Source organism: Thermobia domestica, chromosome 16 (genome assembly GCF_964235325.1).
Source record: "Thermobia domestica chromosome 16, izTheDome1.hap1.1, whole genome shotgun sequence".
Taxonomy (NCBI): Eukaryota; Metazoa; Arthropoda; class Insecta; order Zygentoma; family Lepismatidae; genus Thermobia; species Thermobia domestica.
The window spans coordinates 99,207,340-99,234,545 of NC_137469.1; the positions used below are offsets into that span (position 1 = coordinate 99,207,340).

The following is a 27,206-nucleotide window of genomic DNA, read 5'->3' on the forward strand; positions in this document are numbered from 1 at the left end:
GTCAAAAACTGAAACTCCAAAAATTGTCTAACTTTGCCCCCTCCCTGCTCCCCTATATAAGCAAGAAGTACAAATACACAACATTACCATATAGTGGCCTACTTCATTGCTTCAAGTACCAATTTTTATGAATCTATCCCCCAAGAGGGGAATGGCTCCCAAAAAACCGTTTAAAAAGAAACAAAAGAACACGACCCTCCTCCCACCGCCACATGGTACCCTCACATAGATAAGATGCACACCAGCGGAAAGCTGCATCCTTCAGGAATAAATTGGTTCCAAAACCATCTTCCAGCCTTAATTAGGGACTGAGCCATTGAGGTTTAAAGCCCTGATACAGCAGTTGCATCAATGGGCGTTTAAAGATTAAGAATACAAACGACTAGTAGAACGTAAGACAAAGAAACTACATATTCAGTGAACCGAAATTGGGAAAATCCCGATTTCTTTCTCCGGAATTGAACATTTAGACGGATCGAGATTAGGGAAGTTCCAGAAATTTGATCTAACGGTTGAATATAGATGGCAAGCAATACTTGTGAGCGTGTAAAAATAGAATATATATATATATGCCTATTTAGATTATTGTTTTAAAGAAAATAAACATTTTAAACGTGTTTTTTTGTCTAAAACAAAATACTTTGTTTTAAACGTTAAGAACGTTTTAAACAAAAAAAACATGTTTTAAACATAAAAAACATTCTTTTTTTAAAACGTGTTTTTTTCAACCCTGCTTAACGGACTCCTCTCAATAACGGACACCTCTACAATACGGATAGGTTTTTATGTCCCGGCAAAAATATATGTTCTCCTACGGAACAAAACCCTCCCTTTTACGGACACTCTCCAATACGGACGCAGACAGTCCTTTCCCCCCCCCCCCAAACGTTTCAATACCTCTTCATAACGGGCAGGAATTATTCTCGGTTCTGCGATATATTACAGTAGACAGAAAAGTATTTTCCCTACAAGTGTATCTATCATGAGTCTAGACCTGGTGAACCATCAAACAGAACAGTTTCAAGCTGAACTTGAAATTCTTTTTTTTTTAATATATATATATCTGCCCACAATAAACCGTTTTCTTCTGGAAATCATAGAAAACCTTCAACAAGCAATAACACTCATACAGGGTCAGTTGTATGACCAAGAATTCTATGCGAAAGATCTTCCCTTCCCTATTAGTCCTTTTTCCTCTGGGCCTTGCATCTTTCCCGACAATTTCATAGGTAACAAAACCAACATTGATTGTTTTACAATAAGATTCTCAACGAGGAATGTTTCTTCTAGCACTTTATTTATTTTATTTTATTTATCTATTTATTTATTTATTTATTTATTTATTTTGAAAAGCAACATTTTTCTTTTACTTATGATACTGGAACAAGTCTGGGTTGGAGTTTTTCCGGCTTCCTTTTAGGTCAATAAACATATACACTTCCAATAACTTATCTTTTCATCGATTCCGTCAACGAATATACCACACCAATGCACAAACACACATACTCACACACACATTTCTACTGAGGATTCTCAGAGGACACTTGCTAATGAGTTTTGTTACCCTTGTAGAGGAAAAAGTATGCCTTTTTCGCTAAACAAACGAGTTTAGCCGGTTAGTTGGTTCCTAACACATCTTTTGAGGTTCTGAGAATTTGAAATGAATGAAAAACTACCCCCCCCCACACACACACACTTTCCCTCCCATGCATCTTCTGCAGTATACAAATATATTAACACATCCCCCAGCAATAATATTATTTAACAGAAATGAATCTCTCCTCCATTCCTCCATTAATTCAAATACGCACTAAATACAATATTTTCATGTTGAATTTTACGTATTTACGCTCACACATAATGTATTTACTGTATATTACTGCATACAATTCCCGTTGTGAAATATTAAATTTTTGTAACCTCTCTGTAACGGACACCTCTCAGTAACGGACAAAAGTTCATGTCCCATTGGTGCCCGTTATTCAGAGGTTTCACTGTATTAATAAAAGTGTTAGTTGTATGACTTTATCACCTAACTTATCGCTTGCCCTTCTGAGGTCGGGGTTTGTTGAAGGAGTAAATAAAAGAAAAGAGATCTTTGTTATTTTTTTCTTCACCCTCCAGGTTTCTTTAATCATACATTGCAGGACGTAATCAAAACACATTCATGCATCGTATCATTGAAGTGTTTCGTATTTTGTTCATGTGATCTCAGGTTCAATTTTCGGTGGGAACATACATGAGAAAATTGAAGGCTAAAACAATGTGAAAATAGTATTTTAAAGTCAGGAAATTGATATTAAAATTTTAGCTATGTGTTGGGACGTAAGGCTGTAGTTAAATTAACCCACACGTTTCATGAAGATTGTTATGTCATTATTGTTTATTTACTACAAGCTACCAGATACGTCCTGAAAGATCACTTTACCTGTAGTAATCAACAGATGAAAACAACATTGGAAAAGGAATGGAAGCAAGGTCTTCAGAGCCTTAGATTAAGGTACTAACCTAGCATTTGCCCAGTATAACTGAGGAACAACCCTGGAAAGTCCTCAGTCAGGATGGCTGGTGTCCGAATTCGAACCAATTGCGAAGCTAGAATGCTAACCACTAGCCTAAGCACGCTCCCTATTATTATTATTATTTAGCTAATAATTAACGTAATGTTCTAAAACTAGTGTAAATTAAACCCTACTTTCTTTATTGCTGATGTTCTAGTTAAGAGGCTTACATGAAACATTAGTCCCCCATTAAATAGAACTTGCTCAAGAAAGAATACCAGAACTGGAATTCAGAAAGCGGGGGTGAAGAGATTATTGAGGATGAGGAAACTATGTACGATGCAAAAACTAAGTAATTATGACTTCATTACAGATATATTCACTTACATACGTCAATTAATATTTTTCTAATACAGAGCACTCTCACTTTCTATAGTGGTAGAAAAGAGACCCGCTTTTGTAAACGAACACACTAAGCACGTGCCTATAGATGCAATGTTCGTGCAAAGAAACATAGGTAAAACAAAAAACAAAAAAAACAAAAAAAGGAAATAAGGGGAAAATGATAAAACGCCCTTCAACTTAAAAAAAAAAAACAGCTAAAGTAACTAAACTTAGAGTTACGAAAGACGCGAGACGAATTTTATTGAGAAGATTGCTTTTCCTTAGTGATTAGTTGTGCTGCTTATGAAGATGAATTAAAAAAGAAAACAAGTAGCTAGCTCTGAGCTTCGCAAACCAGTTGAAAAGAAAATATTGGATATTGGAAATCCCTAATGCCGGCTTTTTAGACTGGAGTCCGCTACCTCTTACTTCAGATAACTCCCCAATTGCCCTCACGATGCTGGGTCAACACCGAAATTGTTTAGTGCCTCTCCGGAAATTGAATCCATGACCACGGGCACCGAATGCACGCGCTAACCACTGTTTTTTATATGAAAAGATAACAGCTTTTTATCAAATTATTTAACCTGCTGAACGCTTTGCACGGATTACACTGTAACCATTATGACACCACACAGACATAGAAGTAAACGAGGACAGTTAAGAACACCTATGCCCGAAGCGGGATTCGAATCCAAGACATTCACAGCAAACGATCTACAGCTTAATGCCGTAGATCACTTGACTATGACTGTCGGGTATTCTCGGCTAAGCAGTAGCACATTTAAGGTAACTGATTATTTTAAAAGTTGCTCCTAAATACTGACAATCTAAGTCTTATGTATCAAATATTTCCTGCGATAATACCATACACTCTCCGTCTTCTATAGACAAAAAGCTATAGTTACCCATATTATCTAGTACGGAAATAAGTTATAATTCTTTAATAGCTGCTGATGGTGATAGTCAAGGTTCACCGAAGCATGATCCCCAAACCCAAACTGAGATATTGATGTTACTGGAACGGCTGAAAAGTCATCGTGGGCAGATGAATTGCCCACTTGTCAGGATGAAGGGCAAAATGAAAATGAAATGAAATCTTTTTCAAGTTTTACGTCCCGTGGTTATGCCGGTTAGGCTAAAGGAGACGGTGATGATGAGGAATGAGTGAAATGGTGGAATGAAGAAAGTGGGAGGAATCGGGAGAACCCCGAGAAAATCCACGCACACGGTGTTTGTCCACCACAAAGTTCACTTGGTGGAGTCTGGGATCGAACCAGGGAACCCCAAGCACCAGAAGTGAACGCTCTACCACTGAGCCACCGCGGCCCCAGGATGAAGGGCGCTTGTGATGTGAAATGCGGGGCAGTCAGAGGTACTACTTATAATAATTGGATTTATAATTTTCTATGCTGCCGTAAACCCTCTTGAAGAAGATAACTGTTAATCTTAGCTTTGAAAATGTTACATAAGGAGTTCTGTTGCTATCTTTAGGTTGCATATAAATTCCTTCATTTTCTAATTATCAGATTTATTTTAACGCTTAACTTTCATATCTCTTCTGATTTACGAATATTTAAATCGCGATTATCTCCTTAAGGCAGTGTTGGGTAAGTTACTTGTAAAAATGTAACGAGTTACGAGTTATTTTACTTTCTCTTAAAATGTAACGCGTTACTTGCCCCAAAAAGTAACTGTTACTTTACTTCGAAAGTAACGCGTTACTTTTAGGTCCGAAACTTTCAATATGTCAATAAACCTTATTACTTCAATTTTCCGTACTACCGCTATTATTATTATTATTATTATTATTATTATTATTATTATTATTATTATTATTATTATTATTATTATTATTATTATTATTATTATTATTATGTCTATTATTATTATTATTGCACGTTCTGAATAGCTTTGTGTAAATGCAAGGGTAAATTTTTACTTGACAGCTATATGAACATTTTCATATAATGTAACATTGACTAAAATGCCATACTGCATTACTCGTAGGGATGGGCACGAGCGAGTTCGAGCGAGTTTTGTTTGAAACTCGATTCGACTAGAAACAGACATCTTTAAGCTCCACCCGAGAACTCGACTCGAAAAATTTCCTCCAAGTCGACTCGAATTCGGGTCGAGTTTCGAGTCGAGTCGAGGCAAATCCGGTGTGTAGTTTCCAGTACTCTCTTCAAGTATTTTACATAGAAAATATAATTATTATCAATGATACTACCACTACTACAACTTATTATTATTATTATTATTATTATTATTATTATTATTATTATTATTATTATTATTATTTATAACAACACTGTGTATAAACATGAAAGATAGGCGGTTTGTATTTAAATACTAAAAACAGTAGTTGATTGCCAATCTCGGTAGTCGTGAAGTCTAGGAATTAAGAACATTGTTAACGAGCTTCTGAATTTGGGGTGAAGGTCTAGGTTGAGTATTCGGGTCGAGCCAAACATTGTTAAAAGTTACAGGGCACTGGCCAAATATCTTCAAAACTGCTCGACCCGGGTTTAGAATTGTCAACGACTCGCGCAGCTTGGCTCACAGCTCATTCAATATCGACCCGAACCGAGAAGTGAGCCGAGCCAACAGCTCACCCAACAGACTCGGCTAGAGCCCTCGGCTCGGTTGAGCCGAACCGAGCAGATGGCTTATCCCAACAAAGCCAGCTCGAGCCAATGGTTCACTCCAAGAGAGTCGGCTTGAGCCAACGGCTCAGTTAAGCCGAGCCGAGCAGAATTTGTTATAAAATATTTCTTAAAATCTCACTATCGAGACGAGACGAGATGCGACCAGTGTACCCTCTCCTGAGCGACACTAAAAGTATTCCATATTACTGCTTATGTTACATTTCTCATGGCTTTCGCTTTCCAGTTTAATCAGGCCATGATTTCAAAACGAGTTAAAACGAGCGAGCTATTTATCAAACTCGAATCGACTCGAAACTTGACGCCAGAAACAGTGAATCGGCTCGGAACTCGACTCGAGAATATTACCTTTAACTCGACTCGAAACTAGACTTGAATTCGAGTCGAGTTTTAGCTTGACTCGTGCCCATGACTATGCGTTAGAAAAAATGGTTGCTTATTATTATTTTGCTACACTAATAACAATGTTGTTATGTAAAATTAAAAATACAGAATATAGAGAAACATTACACTACAACTAATAAAATGAGAACTCATGAACTGGGGGCGAATCAAAACTTGCCAGTGACTCTAAAATCGATACATGCTTTTTAAAGCTCTAAAAACAACGGGACTTAAAGATACGCAAACTGATCTCAAAGAACCAGGGGCGGATCCAGGACGGACTTCTGGGGGGGGGGTGGCTGTGGGTTGTAATACTGCTACTTAGAGCTACTTTTAAGAGCGCCAAACTCTGGGATGGGTTTTATTTATATATAAAATAAGAAAGTTTCCTCTTCTGGGGCGGGGGCAATCGCCCCGATCGCCCCACCCCCTGGAAAGAACTCTAATATTACATACCATCAACAAACTATTTTCTAATAATGGAGTAGCCTGCTCAACAGAACACAGTTTATTCGTATTAACTCGTTACTGTATGTCGTTGATTATGACACCCTAGTTGTTGATAAATATTTCCCCCCGGGGCACCACTTTACTTTTAAATCCTGTCCATGATCATCTTCAGCTTTTAAAAAAATTATTCTTTGAAATGTTTTACGTGGTTTATATTGGAAATTTACCTTGCATGTATATGTCGAAATTTACAGCATAAGGGTAGATTTTACCCTGTTTTATTCCCTACTTATATTGTAACTCCAGACAATAGGGTTACATCTGCAAACACAAATGCCAATCGAGTCGAATGGCAGGGAGGGGGATTATTATTTTGTTATGGATTCATTTGAAATCCAAGTATTTGCGATTATTATGACGTCAAAAAATGCGCCATAAAATTTAATATTTTACATTTTGATTTCTTTTAAGTAGGGAAATGGGTATTTGACCAAGAGTAAGGATTTTAGTTCATTGTTCATTCTAGACATATATTACAAGCAATGAGGACTGTGAAAAAGCCTTGATGGGCTCCCAGACAGATATTCCTATTCATTGCTGTAGTATGGAGCCCCGAGCAGAGAAAACCCTGAAGAATCAAATCGGGTAACCATATATGTAAATCAGTTTGGGATTTCCTTTGTTATGGCTTCCGACCAGGGAATGGTGTGAAGTTGATTTTGTGGTGGGCATTCAATTAAATAATATAGAGGTGATAAGGAATTAAAGTATTTGACGTCATTTAACAAGAGCAGCCAATCACAGAATGGAAAGTTAAAGATGAGGTGGATTCGAAAAATCTTGCCTCCAATATCTCTATCGATTGCAAAAAAAAAAAAAAAAAAAAAAAAAAAAAAGTTTTCGTTAAAGTTTTGTCATGCGTTGAAACGGACGTAATTGCTTAAAAACGGGACTGATGATGATAAGAGACATAATCTATTTCTGAAAACCGCTTGTCACTATTACGGTTTCCATTTTATGGCCATTGATGTTGAAACAGGAAATGATCAATTTCTACCTTTTCCGGTTTAAGGAGGAAGCTTTCAGAGGAAATGAAACCTATTCTTGGGATGCTGAGTCGATTTTCGAAAACCACTTCTCGATATCTCATAACACTTTTGCTTTCCTACCCTTTTGAATCTCCACTGAAACCGGAAGTGGTAGAAATCTACTACCATTTCCTGTTTCAATATTAATTGTGAAAATATCGCACAAATATGCCAAAGTCCTTCATGTAGTGTACACGTGGCAATACTACTTGTTTTATATTTATATTGTACATATTGATTACATTACAACATATTGTATAATGTAAGCATGCTGAATAAAATAAGTGTTCAAATTTTAAATTTACTGCGTTCTCTACGTATACACTATTTTCCTACGTACAGAGCGTATTATTGTTTACTCGTAAAATATCAAATGAGTTTTTGCAGGGGGTAGCGGAGGATTTAGACCCCCCTCTTAATAAAAGAAAAAAGTGAAAATTCAACAACGAGGCTAAGCAACTTAAGACGTTTTATGAAATAAAAAATATAGAAAATGTTGCATATTCTGGGACTACAGTGGTGGTGTATACAACTAAATTTTCGAAGGAAAAAGAGAAAGAAGAAAAGTGATGATCTGGAAAATAAAATATTTGAGTTTTTACTTCCTACGGTTATGCCGGGTAGGCTAAATGAGGCGGTGATGATGAGAATGAGTACAATGTTGGAATAAAGAAAGAGGCAGAAAACGTTAGAACCCCGAGGACCCACGAACACGGTGTTTGTCCACCACAAAGCTCACTTGGCGCGAGCTGGGATCGAGTAAGGGACCCCAAGCACTTGAGGTGAACGGTCTACCATTGAGCCACAGTGCTCGAAGTCAAGTAATGCTGATGGTTGTCGCTTTCTTTCGCGCCCCTGCGAATTTTATACTTGGCAAGAATTATCAGAAGCTCGATTAATATGACAAAATAGTCGTTATACCTATCATTAAATAGAGCCCCGATACGCTTAGGGCCCTCGCACTCGGGGGCTACGGGTTCTTCGCTACGTCTATGGGTTCTTGCCATAGTCAGGAAAACTTTTGGTAAGATTTGTCTTATCTTCGGAAATTTAGAATGCGCTTCTGTGCAGCTTTCTTTTGTCCTCGCCCCTATCATTCACCCCTATGCATGCTCGATTCTTATAAATTATTCCTAAATGCCAAAATTGTAATAAGAAATACACTGATTTTTCTTCACGTACAATCGCCCGTTAACAAATGCTGCTGAAAATACTAGCAATAAATTTCCCACAGCGTATATTCCTACCCTGATGTTTCTTTTAGAAAAATAACATTTAATATATTCACGCGCACAAAAACACAATAGCAAGGCTTTTGTAACCACGAATTTTTGTCTCATTGTTCGCCGCGTTCTTCTTTCAGTATAAAATTCCTGCCTTTCTCTCTCGCTCTCCCTCCTTCTTCTATCGACGCGTCACCTTCCCGCGCGAGCATGTGAAGAGCTTGATGATTGGTTGAGTGCTACTTAGGAAAGTTGGTAATCCTGACTGTAGATAGAACAATTCCAATATTTCCATATACATAGTAGAATATTCTTAAACGCACTTAGAGTCACATGACACAAAATAATTTTCTGATTGGCTGAAAGCTGTATGGTAAACTCAGTGAGTATGGCAACACTAAGGACGGAACAAAATGACCACTTGAAATTTTTAAAAAATGTATTTTTTTAAAAAATATTTTCGTCTAAGTTATAATTACTTTGCAGAAAAATGAATTATATTAGTTGATAGCCAAAGTATTTACATTTCACAGCTTTAAGATAAGAAGGTATGAATATTATACATATAACAAAAAAAGATGGGGTGTACTGACCATTTTTTATTTTTTAAATTCGTAGTTTATATAAAATAACTTATATATATTACTATGAAACAAAACACCATTTTTTCCTAAAAATCTTTGCAAATAATTCCACCACTTTCAAGAAATTTCATTACAAAATATTGAATAGTTTCTTCTAAAAAAATTTTTAAGCTGCCTGTTTTCATTTTCTGACTTTAGAGAAAATGTCACTATGAGGTATAAGAAACAACATAGACTTTCAGCGCTAAAAAATTCAAACTTTTTTACTTACAATTTTATATCATAGTAGATAATCGTTAATAGCATCATTGCAATGCGAGAGCAATATACCATAGCGCAGAAAGAGTAAACATTAAATAATAATGAATTTTTGAAACCATATTTGCAAGAGGTCGAGCAAGCAAAAACATTGCAGATAAGCAAACTCCTTTAATTTATTTGATAACAGTATACTAATAAACAGTCAGAATGGGAACATAAACAGTTAGAAATTGTTAAAAATCACATCCTAAAATAAAGAATAATATATACTGCCTTGGTAGGAAATGACCACTTTACGCCATATATATATATATATATATATATATATATATATATATATATAATAAAGAGGAATACCAGAGCTACTTATTTCTAAAATTTGAGTTTGGTGTTAGGTGGGCCTTTTCCAGAAATAATTTCCAAATTTTGACATTTTTTCTCTTTGAAAGTGAAATTCGTATGCGTACTGACACTGAGTCCAGCATCTCAGGACACTTCATCGTTGTTGGAAAATTCTGTGATTAAATTAAAGGTGTTTGCAGGAATACTATGTCCTTTTTTAGAACCAGGTTTGTCTAAAATAACATGCTCCTTTCTGATCTTCTTGCTTTACAAACAAGATATTCGGTTGTTTGAAATGTTTCAACAGTTTTCATATTAGTCCATGATTTTGGAAGTAATGACAGAATCTGAGTCCTTTAAGCAATTGTACTTGAAGTTTCAAATTTCTGGTACAATTCATTTATTAAAGCACCTCAGTCTTCACAATTATAAACATTTTCAGCATGGATAAACTAGAAACAGTCATTGGAAATTTGGGAGTTTTGTGCAAAAAGTGCCTAAGTTAGCCCTAAACTTATATTCGGTCATTATTTTTTTTCTTGAACATACCAAAAACACCCTCCTAATTTTTTATATGTTAAAGAGGAACACCAGAGGTACTTATTTTGAAAATTTAAGCTGGGCCTTTTTGAGAAATAATTGCCAAATTTTGACATTATTTTTTTCTTTTTTTCTCTTTGATGGTGAAATTCATATGCTCAACCCCACTTGGGCAGTTAATTACTACAATGATTTAAATGTTACAAATTCTAAGAGTGTTTTAGTGAAAACCATTTTCAAATAGCTTCAATATATCTAGAGATCTAGCAGTTTCAGTACGTTAAGTCGTGGGCGGACTTAGGTGTTTTTTGCACAAAATCCCTAAATTTCGAATGGCTCCGACAGGAATCCCCGTTGAGGTAGAGCTGTAGAATTTTACAGGTGTGTTATGTTTGGGTACCACAACATTTGTAGAAAATTTGAAGAAAATCTGAAACATATGAGCCACATTTTAGTTTCAAATTTGGTGATTTCATATGGAATGACCCAAACATGTTTCTATCCTTTTGGCTGTCTTCTAACATATACATCATAATAGAATAATCATGCCTTATAACATAATCATGCCTTCCATAGTAACATTGTATATAGAGACGGCAGCATAATGTCGTGTATCAGACTATACTTCGAACCGTTCAGTTTTTCTATTCCTTTCCCGTATTCTGCACGGATAATGTTCATAGAGCTCTTGATCTGTCCTAATTATTACTAACAAAATGACGTCTAACGATTCCTTTTTAAAATTAGTTTATAGCCCAGTCTACTTGATAAAATACGCTCCATAGCTACGTGGAAACTAATAGAAATTTACGCACAACAGATCAACCTTTCTGACCTCTAACATCAACTTACTTCAATGAACTTAGAAAACTGTGACCTCCGGCAATCGCGGTTATTCGAAGGGTAGTTTGTTGCCATGTAATTACCAAATGTTTACTAATATATTGTTTTCTTTTTGCAGATATTTGTCCAAATGATTGTAAGGTTGTGGAACAAGAAGTAAAAGAGTGTAATAATGAGTTACAATCTTGCCACGCAACTTTGCAGAGAATGGAAGATTCAAAGCCCCAGTGCAAGTGTAATAGTGATTATGTATACCTGAGAAGATTTATGAATATTATTCTCGATACTGCATACTGGAAGGTATGTTTATGCACTCACGTTTTCATACACAAGGAAAGAGTATTTTTTATTCAAAACCTACCGACCTTGTTCTGTATCTTGTAGGTAAGTTCAAGCAAACATATTAAAAGTCGAATTTTTGCCGACAGGTATTAGCATTGTCAAGGCATAGGAAGACTAGGCTTTAGTGGGGATGGGATTTGACATGAAAAAACACGGTTAATAAAAACTTTGTGCTGCTACACGCTGATTATTTTCTCTGTGGTTGGTGGCGATGGTAAAGGTGTCAGTGATGTTATTCTAACTTTTACACAGAGTGCGCATTTAAAATTTAAGACTTTGTATGTCTGCCTAGCTTTCTATGATGGGTCATTCCATCAACACAGTGATTTAACCTCACCATTTCAGATTTTAATGAAATTTGGTACATAGATGTCCTCTAGATAGACTAAGAAAAATTCCAATTTCAACGTTATATATCGACCGGTATTGAAGATAGGTCTATGTAAAGTTTGAAAAAAATGCCCAAAATAGCTTGTTCAATGTATTTTGAAATTGGAATTGCAGCTCTCCTAATTGAGCTAGCGAGCTGGTTGAGGTGTCATTTTACAGCATTTTTCGTGCCCTTTCCTGTGGTATACAACATCATATAGGCTAATACACATTTTTATTTTCAAAATCAAAATCAAAATTTACCTTACAAAATTTTTAAAAAAGTACACATTTTAAAATTCTGAAATTAATTCCATGAATAGATAGTATTGTTGTAAAGTACCTGACAAAATATGAATTTGGGATGGTAATGAGTTCATTGTTAAAAAAAATTCAAAACTAATACTTATTTTTAAGGAATACTCTGTACGTAGGGTAATAACAGAAGAATACTAAGTTTTACATTCCTGTAAAAATATAAATGAACACTAATCTGAAGAAAGAGTACAGATGATTTCATAATAAAATTTTCAATAAGTAATAGGATATGTTTATCAGTTGAAATTTGAAAAAGCCAAATTTGTTCGGCATACATCACCTTCAAGGAGAACATAACTTCTTTCATCGGGAGTTAGACAGGATTTACTTTTGTCAGAACGGCCACCAAGACATTCACAGAACATCAGCGTTCCTTGGATGTGAGAATGATGGGTGATGGACAGGTGGATGAAGAAAACCTATTTTTACTTCATCATGTTCGTCATTTTTCTGTAAAACATACCCGAACCACCAATTTCCTTCATAGACAGCGGTGGCATGACCCGATATGTCTTCTAATTGAGGTTTATTTGAAGATTGTGACACTTCCTTTTCCCAACCCTGCAAACCATCTGAAAAGTGTTTCACCAATAATGTTGATGTAGTTTTGGGAATGAATGCATGATATTGCTGTGTTCCTTTGATGGTCAATGCTTGATCGAAGCGACTTTCCAGGAACATTTCAGCTTCAGTATATTCTTCTTGGGTTGAGTAGGCAAAATTTACTTTGATAATGTTTTCTACTGCCCACTCAAAAAGTTGTCTTGGGGTTTGAATTTGATTGTCATCGGGTCCTTGCAAACTGGCACAAGCTGCCAGTCTCTTTACTGAACCACCTACTCCATCCCAAGGCCCTTTTCTATGTGCTATAGCCGAGAAGTACCCTCCTTTCACTGTAAAAGCTGCATCATTAAAGCAAAGGTACAAAAAGTTTTTCTTATTTTTGTGTTGCGTGGTAGATCTGTCGGAAAAATAAAAAACCTTGTTTGGAAGTTTTTGGAATTCGGATGTCAGAAATGATACGAGTCTTTTTTTTTTTTTTTTTTTTTGAAAGGTGTAAACGGCAACTGTATTGTGCTCCAAGCAATCGGAAACTACATATTTAACATCTTCAACTTTGTTTTCCTGTTTGAAATATAAAACAAAAGGACGGACTGCGACCTGTTAGCTTGTCCAGTGGTAGCTCTGTGCTTCATCTTGTAGCGCAGTACTATAATTTTCAGAAAAATCACAGATGACAGCAAATTCTGATTCTTTGAGATTTTCTTTTGTGTAGTTAAAGAAGGCTCCCTGTTGCTTGGCAATGAACTCATGCTTACCCGCTAAAGCTGCTTCAACTCGTTTGGTTTGTTTACGCTTAACGTCCTTATGTAACAGCGAGGTTATGAAGGATTGGACATATTACTTGAAGTGGCATCTGAACCACTACTCGGTTTCCACCTGGGAGAAATTTTGTGGGCTCATCGGGCTCCTTAATTACAGGGCAAAAATTAGATTCAACTAACACAGATGGTTCGACATATGTGAAAACGTCACTATGAAATTCACGTGGCATTTGTGATTACGATTTGTGGCATTTTTGCATTGTTTTTTTTACACCAATTGTTTTTTTTTCTATAAAAAAACACCTGGTTTAAACAGCCAACCCTGCTGTTGTACCAGTGCTATATGTATACTTTTTACAAACCACGTTTATTTACAGTAACATTTTTAATTGTGAAACTTGTATTAACAAGCACCACGGACAAAAAATTACTCACCTCCCTTGATACTTACGTTAATACCGTGTAGCGCCGCTCCTGGCCTGGATAACCGGCTGGATGCGGTCGGGAAGAGTCCACAAGGGTCTGCAAGGCCGTCACATCCAGTTGAATCCACTCACGGAGGATAAGATCACGCAATTCCACCAAACGTCGGGGATGCAGATGTCGACGTTTCACCCGCTGTTCCAACTGGTCCCACAGATGCTCATTTGGGTTGAGATTCGACGATTTTGCGGGTCATTCGAGGTGTGGTAGGGGTACCTGAGTGTTCCTCAAACCAGTCACATATGGGTCCTGCTCTGTGAACCCTGCTGTTGTTGACTTGAAAAATGGGCGATTCTATAGCAAAGTCATCGCGAAGAAAGTGACTGAAGGGCAACACCTGCTCGTCCTGGATGTTCAAATAAACGTGCTGGTTCATGTTCGTGGACACCTCAATGAGTGGGCCCACCCCATAGTGCGAGAAACACCCCCAGAATATGACAGACCCATCCCCGGCCTGCACCTGACCTTCCGCACACTGCGGGTGAAAAGCTTCATGTGGACGTCGGTGGACACGACGCCGGGCGTCATTCGAATACAAGCAAAATCGTGATTCGTCAGACCACATGACACGGCGTCAGTCTGCTACTGTCCATGTTTGATGATTATTGGCCCACTGCAGATGAGCAACTTTATGTGCATGTGTGAGCAGTGACCTTTTGCGAGGTACCCGACTACATATGTTCATTGCATGCAGTTCCCGTCGCAATGTTCTCTCGCTGACAGGTTGGACTGGGCCTGCATTCACAGACTGCAGTAATTCCTGACGGGTTTGGAAGCGATTTCGATTCACAAGCTTGGACACCAGTCTTCGGGCTCGATCTGTGAGGATCTTTTTCCGACCACAGTTCTGGCGTCGTGTTTCATGGCCATGGGTGTTACACCACTGCTTGTAGACACGTTGAACAATCCGCCGCGAAACACCAACAAATCGGGCAACTTCCATCACTGTGTGGCCATGGGCACGGCCAAACACGATTACCCCTTTTTGCCACTCCGTCACGTCCGCGCTCTTCCCCACACACCGCTTCGATCGGTTCTGTGTCACTCCTCAGCAATGCCCTCTGATCGCCTCGAGGCAGTGTATGAACGTTTGGCCATGTGATTCGACCAATACGCCATCTGTACCTGTTTGCCGACGCAGCCTTGCTCTCGCTCGGGAGTGACTAATTTTTTGTCCGGGGAGCTTATAATTTTAAAGTTCAAAAGTATCAGCACTTTAATTTGTTTTAAGTTAGTTTTTAAAGGATGAGGTAATAAGTATAACCAGCAGATTACAAGTTGGTAGGATATGTTTTAGACCCATTACTGTATGTACTCTTCATGTTAGTGTTCAGATTTATTCCCACAAGTTAAAAAAAAAAAAAATAATAATAATAATAATAATAATAATAAAATAAATGCATTCGTGTATTCTTCAGCTAGGTACAGGATATTGATGAAAAATATAGTGTTAGTTTTAAATTTTTTAAACAATGAACCCATTATCATCCCAAATTCATATTTTGTCAGATGCTTTACAACAGTACTATCTATTCATGGAATTAATTTCAGAATTGTAAAATATGTACTTTTTGAAAAAATTTATACAGTAAATTTTGATTTTGATTTTGAAAATAAAAAAATTGTATTAGCCTATGTGATGTTGTATTTCACAGGAAAGAGCATGAAAAATGCTGTAAAATGACACCTCAACCAGCTCGCTAGCTCAATTAGGAGAGCTGCAATTCCAATTTCAAAATACATTGAACATGCTATTCTGGGCATTTGTTCCAAGCTTTACGTAATCCTATCTTCAATACCGGTCGATATATTAAGTTGAAATTTGGAACAAGTCTATGTGAATAGTACCCCTTTGCAAAATTTCATGACAATCTGAGATGGTAAGGTAAATTTTGTTCTCAAATTGTGTTGATTTGACCTGGAATGGCTCTGATAACTAAAGATTTTTTGATCCCTTCTACTTAATCGATGTTCTGCTTTGTATTTTTCAGATATTTAGAAACTCCCTCCTGGCTATATAGTTAGCGTTTGCGCCTTTGGCGTGGGAGAGTCGGGTTCCATTCCTGGTGATAGCTCATGTGATTTCGATCCCTCGTTCAGTTGTAGATCCTCATCTTATGTAGCTTAGCTGTTAAAAGAGACGCTAAACTCTAAGTCAGTCAACAAATCGACTCAATTTTTGAGGCATTTGACAACCTGAATATGTGTTTTCAGTCCAGCATGTTGGTGAAAGTTTTCGTTATGCTGATATCTGTGTCTCTTGGCATTATATGAAACTTTATGGATACGTGTGGAATCCATAAAATCCTTCGTATATATATATATATTTAAAAAAAAAAAACTACTATTTACTAGTTTCTGTGGTTGTGGAATTTTTATATTTATGGGCGTATTATACGTGCTTTTCAATTTATTTTCATGTAAGAGTAAGCAAACGTTATTTTTCATTATTTTTTCATTCTTATAAATAAATAATTTATCATCAGAATGAAATTTACTACTATTGTCTTAATGCGCACATTTAAAATTATTGCTAAATTGTAAGAATTTGTTTCGTATTGAAGCACAGTGTGCTGCAATCCCCGCAAAACACTTTGGTCTGTGTCAGGATTTAGTTGTTTTTATGTGCTTACCTTGATTGTGATTGAAGATTGAACAAACCAATTTAAATCTAGGGTTATTCTCGTACAAGGTTGTAAATAATGGGTGTTATTGATCAATGTGAATTAACCTCTTTGTTATAGGTAGGATAAATTTTGCCAGTTTGATTATTTGTATGTTAAATTGTTTAATCTGGAATAACCTAGCGGAGAATTTTACTTATTGAGATGGATAAAATCCGATTGCCTTAAACTATGTAATGTAGTGCAAAAGAATAATGTAAAATATATTACAAAGAACGTGTTTGAACTTATGGTTTGATACAGTCTTAATGTGTAAGAGTAGAAATGAAATAAAAGTTTCTTGTTTTGCGTCCCTCGTTCTGACTAAGGTGAAGGAGTTGGTGAAAGTTAATTATTATGAAATGTTAGGTTGATGTGAAAGAAATGTTTGCTTTGACGTCTAGTGGGACTCATCTGAGCAGCACAACATAGAAATGGACTAGAACGTAATGTCTAACGTCACATACTCTACATTCAATGAGCAGTCCCCCGACAGTCATAAGAAAGTGCGTTGTTATAACAGGGTCGAATAGAATTGCATCATGGAGAAGCACAATTATAAGTAATTTTTCTGTATAAATTCAAACTGACATTCTGCACAGCGAGTCACAAAAGACATTAGCAGTGAATTGTGGCCAGGAATAGCAAGTGAACGCATCATTTAACTTGAATTTTCGTTCCGGGGACAGCAATACAAGATTAGCAATGAGGGCATCGACCAATACCATGTTCTGAAATGAAATGGAATGAAATTTTTCAGTTTTACGTCCCACTATTATGTTGGTTAGACTAAAGGAGACGGTGATGATGAGAAATGAATGAAATGGTGGAATGAAAAAAGTTTGAGGAAACGGGAGAACCCCGAGAAAACCCACGAGCATATCATGTTCTGATGAACTCATCAGGAGCACTATAGAAGCAGACTATCGGAAAGTGTTCATGCCATTGTAGACAAGTTAGGCATATACAGGATGTCTATCGGTCACGAATGTCACGAAATCAGAAAACGGTCATGAAAATGACGAAAGTTAGCTTTTGGGTCACGATTTTTTTCGTCTGTACAAATATAAGTATAGACTAGAAAGTTTTGTTTTATAAAACGTCAAAATTCACCACCAAAAATGTCTTTAGACGCTACCAAATCGCAAGCAAAGTACGTTTCTATCATGAAAATTCGGCCTAATTCGTACCCAAATTCGCTATTGAAAATGTTAGGAAATTTTATAATTTGGTAAAGAAAAGGTCACGAAAAAGTTACAAAATTTCACTTTGGAATTTTAGTAGACACCCTGATATATCATATCATTGTTATTCGGTGGCTCTGTACAGTCGGTAAGGAAGGAAAAAAAAAAGTGTTGATTTGTGGGTGACACATGAGTTGACCCCGAGTGACAAAACTTATCCGCAGGTTCTCACGATCTTCAGTATTGAACATAAGGATAGCGCATATATAAAAGTATGCCTAGAAAGCACTATACTTCGTAACGCCCAGTGAGTTAAATTTCGGTAAATATTCAGAAAACCTGAGACACCGTACATACCGGCGTCAGATAATAATAATGCTGTCTAATTTGGAAGTTTCCTCCACGCTTATCAGAATGAGTGAACACCAACATTCGACTCTGTAAATACTCCCTTGGACATGGGTGATGATGGTATTGGCACTAGTGTTTTTAAAGTTCTTCTCCACATTGATTAATATGACGAAGTTACAAAGAGAGAAACTAACTTCAGGAATATACAGGGTGACCCAATAAAACATCCCACATTTTAAAAGTTAATAAAACAAACAAACAAAACAAAAAAAAAAAAAAATGAAGATATACACTTATTTATCCAAAAATATAAAATGGTATTCAAAACACTTTGTAATTAAACTAATTATTCTGTTGTGTTGTGTGTTGAAATTCAATTATTGTAAATTAGACCCAATAAAACCACTCACTTGTTTGATGGGCTGTAGCGCTTTCAGTGTAGGAGCAAGAGGAGTGGGAGGTCATCGCTTCTGCTCACTTCTTCTGCCGTTTTCAGTCGTCATTATGGTTTGTTCAGAAGCTCATCGTGCGTACGCAGTCGAAAAGTTTTTCAAAAATATCAGTTTTGTGATTCCACTGCAAAGAGTATTTTGCTTAAAGTTTACTATTCCACATGGTGAAAATGTTCCTGATCGGAAGACTATCTTGCACTGGGTCGAGAACTTCCAAACAACAGATTCACCGTTGGAATATCGAGGCTATAAGACAGTTTATTTTGCAGTTTCCAGAACTTTCTGAAAGGAAGCATGCTGTAGCTGTTGGACTTCCTAAGGAGAATATAAGAACAGAACAAACTAATTACAAACTATTTTCAAAAGCATTTTATATTTTTTAATAAACAACTTTATATCTGCAGTACTTTTTGTCTTATTCGCCTTTGAAGTGTGGGAGGTTGATTTGGGTCACTCTGTGTAATAAATGGGAGTGGAAAGGGTAACTGCGAGAGATGTTGGAAGGCCACTAAAATAATCATAAATTATAGAAATTAATTGGGTATTGTGTATGTTTGCAATGTAGTGCATAACATATAAACAGTGTTGAAAACTTGAAGTACACTTCAAATATGTTATTTTTCTGGAGTTAAACTAAGAAGGATTATAGCGGCAGAGTTAGGGAAAATCACAGTTTTGTAGGGGAAAAAGATCAGGAAAAGTTAGGGAATTTAATTATACAAGTTTGGTAAACACTAGTTATTCTTTAGGTTAGATATCCGTGGTAAATCATTGAAATCTTTTTAAGAAGAATCATTCTATAGACTACCGATTTTAGTTGAAAATTTTAGAGAGAGTTTATTGTATTTAAAATTAATAAAAATTCAAAATCTCATAAAATGGAAACGCAAGCACTTACTTGAGTTCCTCCGTGGCTAAACGGTTAGCGTACGCACCTTTGGCGCGGGAGACCCGGGTTCGATTCCTGGCGGGAGCTCATGTGGTTCGGATTCCACGTTAATCAGTAGGTCCACGTTTCATATAGCCTCGCTGCTGAACGGGACGTTAAACTCAAAATCAACTCAACTCAACGCGAGCACTTACTTATAACATGGATATCTTATAAAGTTTAATATCCTTCTAGGTGGTCCCAAACTCGTACTCCATATCATTAGGACAACATTTGTACGTTAAAATCGTTCTAAAGAATATATTAAATTGGATCTCAGTCAGACATTGCTATAATAAGTACGAATATTTTCAAAAATGTTTTCTAATAGGTATAACATATCCAAAAGTCAGAAAAAAATATTATCTTGTCTTTTCTTTTATTTATTTCATAGAATGTAGTATCTGCCCCTGCAGAAGAAGTTAGTAGCGATATTACTATAACAGTAACTGGGAAGCAGTTAGAAGTGTTAAAAGCCTTTGCAAGTGGTGATCTAAATACACTGGGAGATGTAGATGAAATATTAACGGAAGCTTTTTCTCATAGTGAACCGTGCTCAACGGTCTCATGGTCCGAGACACTGTCAAATCTCTTTGGATCAGATAAGGTGAGTTGATTTAAAGTTAATGTTATTGAAAAACTTTACTTCATTTTATCTTGTAAATTATTCATTGTAGCTTTGGAAAATTCTAGGTTACTAATAAAACTCCAACTGATCAAAGCAGTACATATATTTTAAGATTATATATTTGTGTTGCAGTTTCGGCTATGTAACATAGCCTTCCTCAGACACATTATGAGAGAAATATCCAATTCTGACAGCTTATATACAATCTGGATACAAGACACGCCCACTTTCTCTTTACAAAACGTAAACTTTTAATTGGCTCAAAAAGTAAATTTGTAATTACTGTAGTCACTTTCTTTTTACTTTTTGAGCCAATTAAAAGTTTACTTTTTAGAGCCAACTAAAAGTTTACGTTTTGTAAAGAGAAAGTGGGCGTGTCTTGCATCCAGATTGTATATAAACTGTCAGAATTGGATATTTCTCTCATAATGTGTCTGAGGAAGGCTATGTTACATAGCCGAAACTGCAACACAAATATATAATCTTAAAATATATATACTGCTTTGGTCAGTTGAAGTTCTATTAATAAACTTCATTTTATTTTTTAATTTCGGATTTTTTGAGATTTCTCTTAAAACAGAGATGATTCTCAAAAATTAAGGATAATGAAAATAATTAAAATGTTACAACAGAATGTTTGCAAATAGCGACAAGATAGGTAGTATTACTACTGTGTATATATATAAGAGCACAAGGTACCCAGTTGGAACCGGTAGAAGAGTCAGCATTTTTCTGAGAGGAATTACAAGGTGTCACTAGACTGTGTTACCCTTGACTGCAAAACATGTAGGTCCCACTCGTGTACTACGCAACTCTTACACATTCGTTGTAGAGAATGGGTGGCTCGATAGGATTTAAATTAGGTGAGTGGGCAGTACGCTATGCACTTGATACCTTCCGTCTCAAAGTTTTCACATTGATCAAGTCAGTTGTCATCCGTAAAACTTAAGTTAAAAGTTATGGACTTTTGTAAAGGTATACGCTACTGGAAGATAAAGTCATGATATGTTTGTACTCTACGTTCTCTTCATTCGAGTACATCTAAAAATATGATTTCTCAACATGATTCCTCTCCTCCCCTGGTCCCATTCTTGAACGTTGGGGGATCTTCGAATTTCAGATTCTCTTCAGGTCAGATTTTAACGAGGGCCACTTCGTGAACTGAACTTTGACTCGTATGTGAACAGTAGATAGTTTCACGGTTTTTGTGTCCAATCACGGTGTGGGATATACAAAGTTACACATACCCATCTGTGAGCACAGTCAATGGGGAAAAATGTTGCAGAGTCCATGTTTATGTAACCATCTGTGCATTATATGCCTGGAAACAGTTGTCCCTAGCAAGTTATCGTTTGACAATTAGGATTAAATATTCCATTTGAACCGTTCTTGCTCTTGCACGATAATTACTGAGCCGTTGGAGTTAATTTCCATCCCGTGAAACTACCTCCATAGTCGAGAAGTCACATTCCCAGTGGGGCAGAGTTTCCTCGTGGTTAAGCGGTTATTAGCGACGCGCTTTTGGCGTGGGAGACCCGGGTTCGGTTCCCAGCGGGAGCTCGTGGTTCGGATCCCACGTTAAACTGTTGGTCCACGTCTCATATAGCCTCGCTGCTGACGGGACGCAAAATTCAAAACCAATTCAAAATGAAAAAAAAAATCTCGTTGAGGACACTCGGTCGAAAAGACGTAAGAGCTTTTAGTGGGCGAAAATTTTGAAGAAAATGCTCACTTCTATTTAACCCTTGCCTGCGTATAAAAGTTTTTTTCTCAGCTTAATGTACGGAAGAGGAGGTGCCTTGGAAGCACTTTGGAAAATTTATGTCTGCTTACACCAAATGATTTTACAATCAAACAGTATGTAAATTAGAACATAGTTTAACATTAATGACTTCAACAGTTTTTTTTTTCTCCATTAAGTTGATACTGTATTGTTACTTAAAGGCACCGAAACTTAGAAAAGCTTGTAGGCTATTGTTATGGAAATTAGCTAGGAACATAAACATTTCAATCCATTGACCATATTACTGAAAATGTTTTTTGGTTTTGTTCAGTTATTTAGGAAGCATTTTTCTAAGGAATATGTAAGAGCTTTAAAAAATATATTTGTAAAAAAAAAAAAAAAAAACCTATAGTGCCCCTGAGGCACCTTTTGTGTAGACTAGTATTTGTTTTTAAAGTAAAACTGAATTTCATTTTTAGTTTTGGCCTTCTATGTTTGCTGTTGCTGTGGCGATAATGATGATCGTGATGTTTCTGAATGGTAGAAGCGTTGTACGTATTACAATATCTACTATGCTTGTCCTGATTGTCCTAACTGTGCTTTGGAATTGGTGGTATTTGTACAGAGTAAGTATTTTATTTTTGAATCATAGTTATTAATTAAAACAATAAATAACGGTATGATAGCTATATAGACTGTTATTAACCAGATTTTGAAAATTCCGTGAAAGGTTATGCAGAAGATTTTTTCCGACGTATGGTAACGAATACGATCGGTAGGTAACATCACGCGTGAATACGTCCGAGATGTTATTGCCGATAGTTCGAAAGTACTGTATGTTGACTTGTGTGAAAAACGGTTGTTGTATGTGAGAGATTGGTCATAGGACTCCAAAAAATTACATCATGGGAGGGGTACATTTATTCCCTTTCTGACATATGTTATAAGTAAATAAGTAAACATTGTATGACAAGAAGTTTCTGTGTGTCGAAGAAAGGGGTCATCGGTGTGTTGCATTACAACAAAACTGGCATTTCCTGCTGTTGCTGGGCACCTGTAATATTGGGCATCGTAGGTATCGGAGACGGGCGTACTCCCGATGTGGTGTTAAAAAATGCATTCCTTGGTGTAACGTGAGAACTTACGGTCTCAGAGAACAAGTGCAAGGGCAGTACAGTGTTTCGCTGCGACTGTTAAGTCGCAAGATTTATGTCTGGTAAAGAAGTATAAAGCTCGAGTTCATATGCTTCATCCCTTACATATCATGCAGAGGAAGACAAACAATCGAAAGCTGAACGAACGCAATTTTTGAGAGGATAGATGGAAGTTCTTAGTGATTGTCGACGGGGCATGGGATCATCTCCGTGATTCCAGAGGTCGTTCTAAGTGCGTGAATGTGCTGAAAGTTTTCTACTCGATGTTATGGTTGGTGGTGGTTATTGTTATAATGACGAACTTGTGCTACGGAAAGTGGATAGAAAGGCTTAAATCAGTGTTAGTGCCGCCATGATATTTCATCCCTATGTGACAGTGACACATCTTGCGTTGTCATTCACCAGACAAGGCGTCCAGTCATACGGCGAAGTTAGTGATCATTAGAGACCGGATGTTAGGCAAAATGCCTATTCTTTAATGTTAAAGCTATGATTAAAAAATAACGTTTTAAAGTTTTTATGGGGGGCTATAGTTTCGATTTAAGCCAATTTTATTTTGCCTATTTCGCTCCTTACTGCCGAAATTGCTTTAGTGCCTAATGTTGCCTATTCTATGCATTTTCTTCAAAATAAGCCATCATTGGGAAAATATATAATTTATATAGGCCGTTTCACGATTAGGGGCAAGCTTGAAGGTGCAAAATCTGAAAACATTTTTTTGGGGGGTTCAATGCTTTTTTTCCTAAATATGCCCTATATATAAAGTGGCAATGTCACCTTGTGCACGGCAGCGCAGGAACGTTTATATTTTCTGAGGTACCTGACAAAGTTTCCAAACGCGTTAGATTAATTTGTCATTACCGTAACACGTTTCCAAATTTTCGTTTTATTCTATATTTTCTCTGTTTAAAAGGCAGTATTATGTTACAAATTAACAAACGGAAGTGTAAAAATATTTTACAATAAAAATATAAAAATATTAGTAACTTTTAGTACTTTTTTAAAACAAAAAATACATTATCGTGACGGTAACGACAAAAATGTAATGGAAATGACTTATGACACACAGGATGCAATTATTGGAATATATTTGACAGAATACACTAATACATTAATATAATTCTTCTATATCGGAATATATTTGACAGAATACACTAATACATTAATATAATTCTTCTATATCAGTGGTCTAATGCAAAAATGATGTACCCCACTAATACAATTTGGAGCACATATTGTATATTTGTTCACTAGCCAAACATATTTTATTCTTCTAACAAAATATAAAGATATTGTAGTAAAATTTGTGTTGTATGTCATTTCTGCACAAAACTCGTATGAATACTAATGCTCTACACAGTAAGTTCTTATTGCTAGTGCAATAACACAATATAATACAATGATTATACAATAATAATACACACAGTATACAGTGTGTGAATATTGCTATCAGTTTGAGAATATATACAGTTCGCATAAAAGACCAAAAAAACATAATTTGCTGCTGATAAAGCAGATGAACACTATGCAATTGTTTCAGATCAGCAGAAAAAATAATTATGTACTTATGTTATTTTTTGTACTGCTGATCTGTTTTTTAAAAACGAAAGTATTCCCGCATTGAAATAACCTTCATTTCTAACAATATTCATAAACTATTCATGTCGTTTTTTCTGACAATACAACTTTTACAGATTTGTCATGTCCACTTTTTTGGGCCTGAAACAATTGCACACTGTTGATCTGTTCAGAAACAGGAAAGAATTCTTACATTCAAAGAACCCTTCCTCTCTGAGACTGCTTGGTGCACTTTCATCAAATCTGGTATTTTTGGCAAGTTGTTAGGTACTAAGGAATCAACAGCCGAAATTGCAGAAGTATCAATGTAAAAGAACTTAATGTTTGAAGTTTCAGACCTATTTAACATATTGAACATTGCTTTTGCATCAGTTAAGTCGTATCCATGCGAAACTAATATGTCAGTTTGTCTTTTAACTGTCCCATTAACACCATCTGCAGCACTTTTCCGTGACTTGTTTTACTGAAATTCCAGGAATCAAACTTAAAATTGTACTTGCTGAAAGACAAAGTTGAAAACAAAAACATATTTTTTCTAGAACGATACTGGCTTGTCGGCCCATCACTAACGATATGTAAATAATCAATATCGGATGTCAGTGTATTGTAAGTTAGTACGGGATGTAAGTGAGCCCATATGGCGGATGCATCATGTCTTGTACATTCTGAGATTGTGCAAAATGACAAAATATTTTCTCCATGGGGCGAAGAAACATAGGCAACACATGTATGTAACGATACCTGCTTGCGAGAAGCACCGAAATGCATCTGCTGTATTTCTTGAAAACACTTACACTGATAGTTCTCAGAGAAATCATCGTAGAGTACACATTCTTTCTGTATAAATGTCTGTTTAAGTGTCTTTACTAAGTAATATTGATGATATACGTTGTAATTGTGTCTAAGAAAAGGCAGCATATCATTTTCAAACGCACGTGCTAAGTCTGTCACCGAACCTCTTCCCTTTTCTTTTTCTGTAACTATAATTGTTTCGGATGTGCCGTTCGTATTGTACTTCGTTCTTTTTTCTTTTTTTATTGTTCCAGCATTACCAAAAAGTCTGTTCCTGTGGATTTGGAATTGTCATATTCAGCGACTTGCTTTTGCACTTCAAACATTCTCGGTATGAACAGAATTTGTTTTTGGGATTACAACATAAAGTTTGAGCAAGTTCGTGTAGATTATTTGTTTGAACCACCCTACAAAGTTTCAATTTATCTGCTTTGAACTGTAAATTGGAATGCATTTTGCAAGCGCATTTTGCTGTGGGATAAATAAACATACAAATGGAATGATACAAATAAAAAAAATATCTTTAAGATAAATACATACGAAAAACCTTCAACACTTTTAACTGAAAATTAAAAAGAAAGTTCTACAGCACATACCGTAACAATTTACGTGTTTTCGCAATTTATTTTGAAAAAATATGCCATTAGTCATTGATGTTGAATTTTGATTTTGCATGCATGACATATCATTTTCTTGGTTCAAAATTGAATACAAAATCAAGATTGTAAAAGGGTTTTTTGTCATCATCATCAAAATCGAATATGAATACTGATGATCCAAGCTGATAACTGAGTTATTTCTATTCGTTAAATTTACGTGCAAAATAACAGTACAGCACGTTTTGTATTTTTTGCAGATTTTAAATATAGCATAACCTTCTGATTGTCACTACCAAAACAAGTCATTTCCGTAACGAAATTTGACGTAACGGTAAGGACTGTAATGGGAATGACGTTTCTTCGCATTGCAGAAATTTCTAGAAAACCTTGCATAGGAGGGAAGTGGAAATGAATTCACCAAGAACCTGATTGATCCATAAGGATTACAAAACAGACGTTACATCATTCAATTATATATTATATTTATAGCATAAAACTGTGTTACGGTTATGACAATGAGAAAATATAACTCAACTCACCTGCAGACAAAAGCTACGATAAAAATCTTCAGACTGCCGTGCGTTGGACCCCATGTGCCTCCCGCACATGCAAGGGATACGAATTACGCTGCGCATTTGTTTCGGATGCAGTATTGCCAAATCGAAAGCATTTAGGAACAAAAACGTAAGTAGTGACGGTACTGACACTAAAAGCTAGGGACACAGCTTTCATCACCAAAATGTAACCTTAAAACAAAAGAAAAGAAAAATACTGTTATGTATTTCTATAAATGGGCTCAAGTTCTCCAGGCGGCCAAATAAACAAATACATTTTCACACTTGTATATACCAGAAATTACCATGAATGTTCACGTACCTGTTGCTGGGGGCACGTTATGGTAGTGACATTTACGAATAAAATAATTAATTAAAAAAAATAAAAATAAATAATTCAAAGTTACGTATTGACAGTACATTAGTGTGACACTAGCTACTTATGTCCACAAACACAAAATCGTAATTCTGTTTAGAAAAGGACATTTTAACAC

The 27,206-nt window shown here is 36.1% G+C and overlaps 1 protein-coding gene across 1 annotated transcript in view; it reads left to right on the forward strand.

Moving 5' to 3' along the window:
* Window positions 1-27,206, forward strand: part of LOC145673268 (chloride channel CLIC-like protein 1) — a 216,301-nt gene that overhangs the window by 115,141 nt on the left and 73,954 nt on the right. The window contains exons 4-6 of the mRNA XM_081742804.1: window positions 11,388-11,569; window positions 20,079-20,291; window positions 22,515-22,661. Coding sequence (XP_081598930.1) covers window positions 11,388-11,569; window positions 20,079-20,291; window positions 22,515-22,661 — 542 coding nt within the window. The remainder of the gene's footprint in view (window positions 1-11,387; window positions 11,570-20,078; window positions 20,292-22,514; window positions 22,662-27,206) is intronic.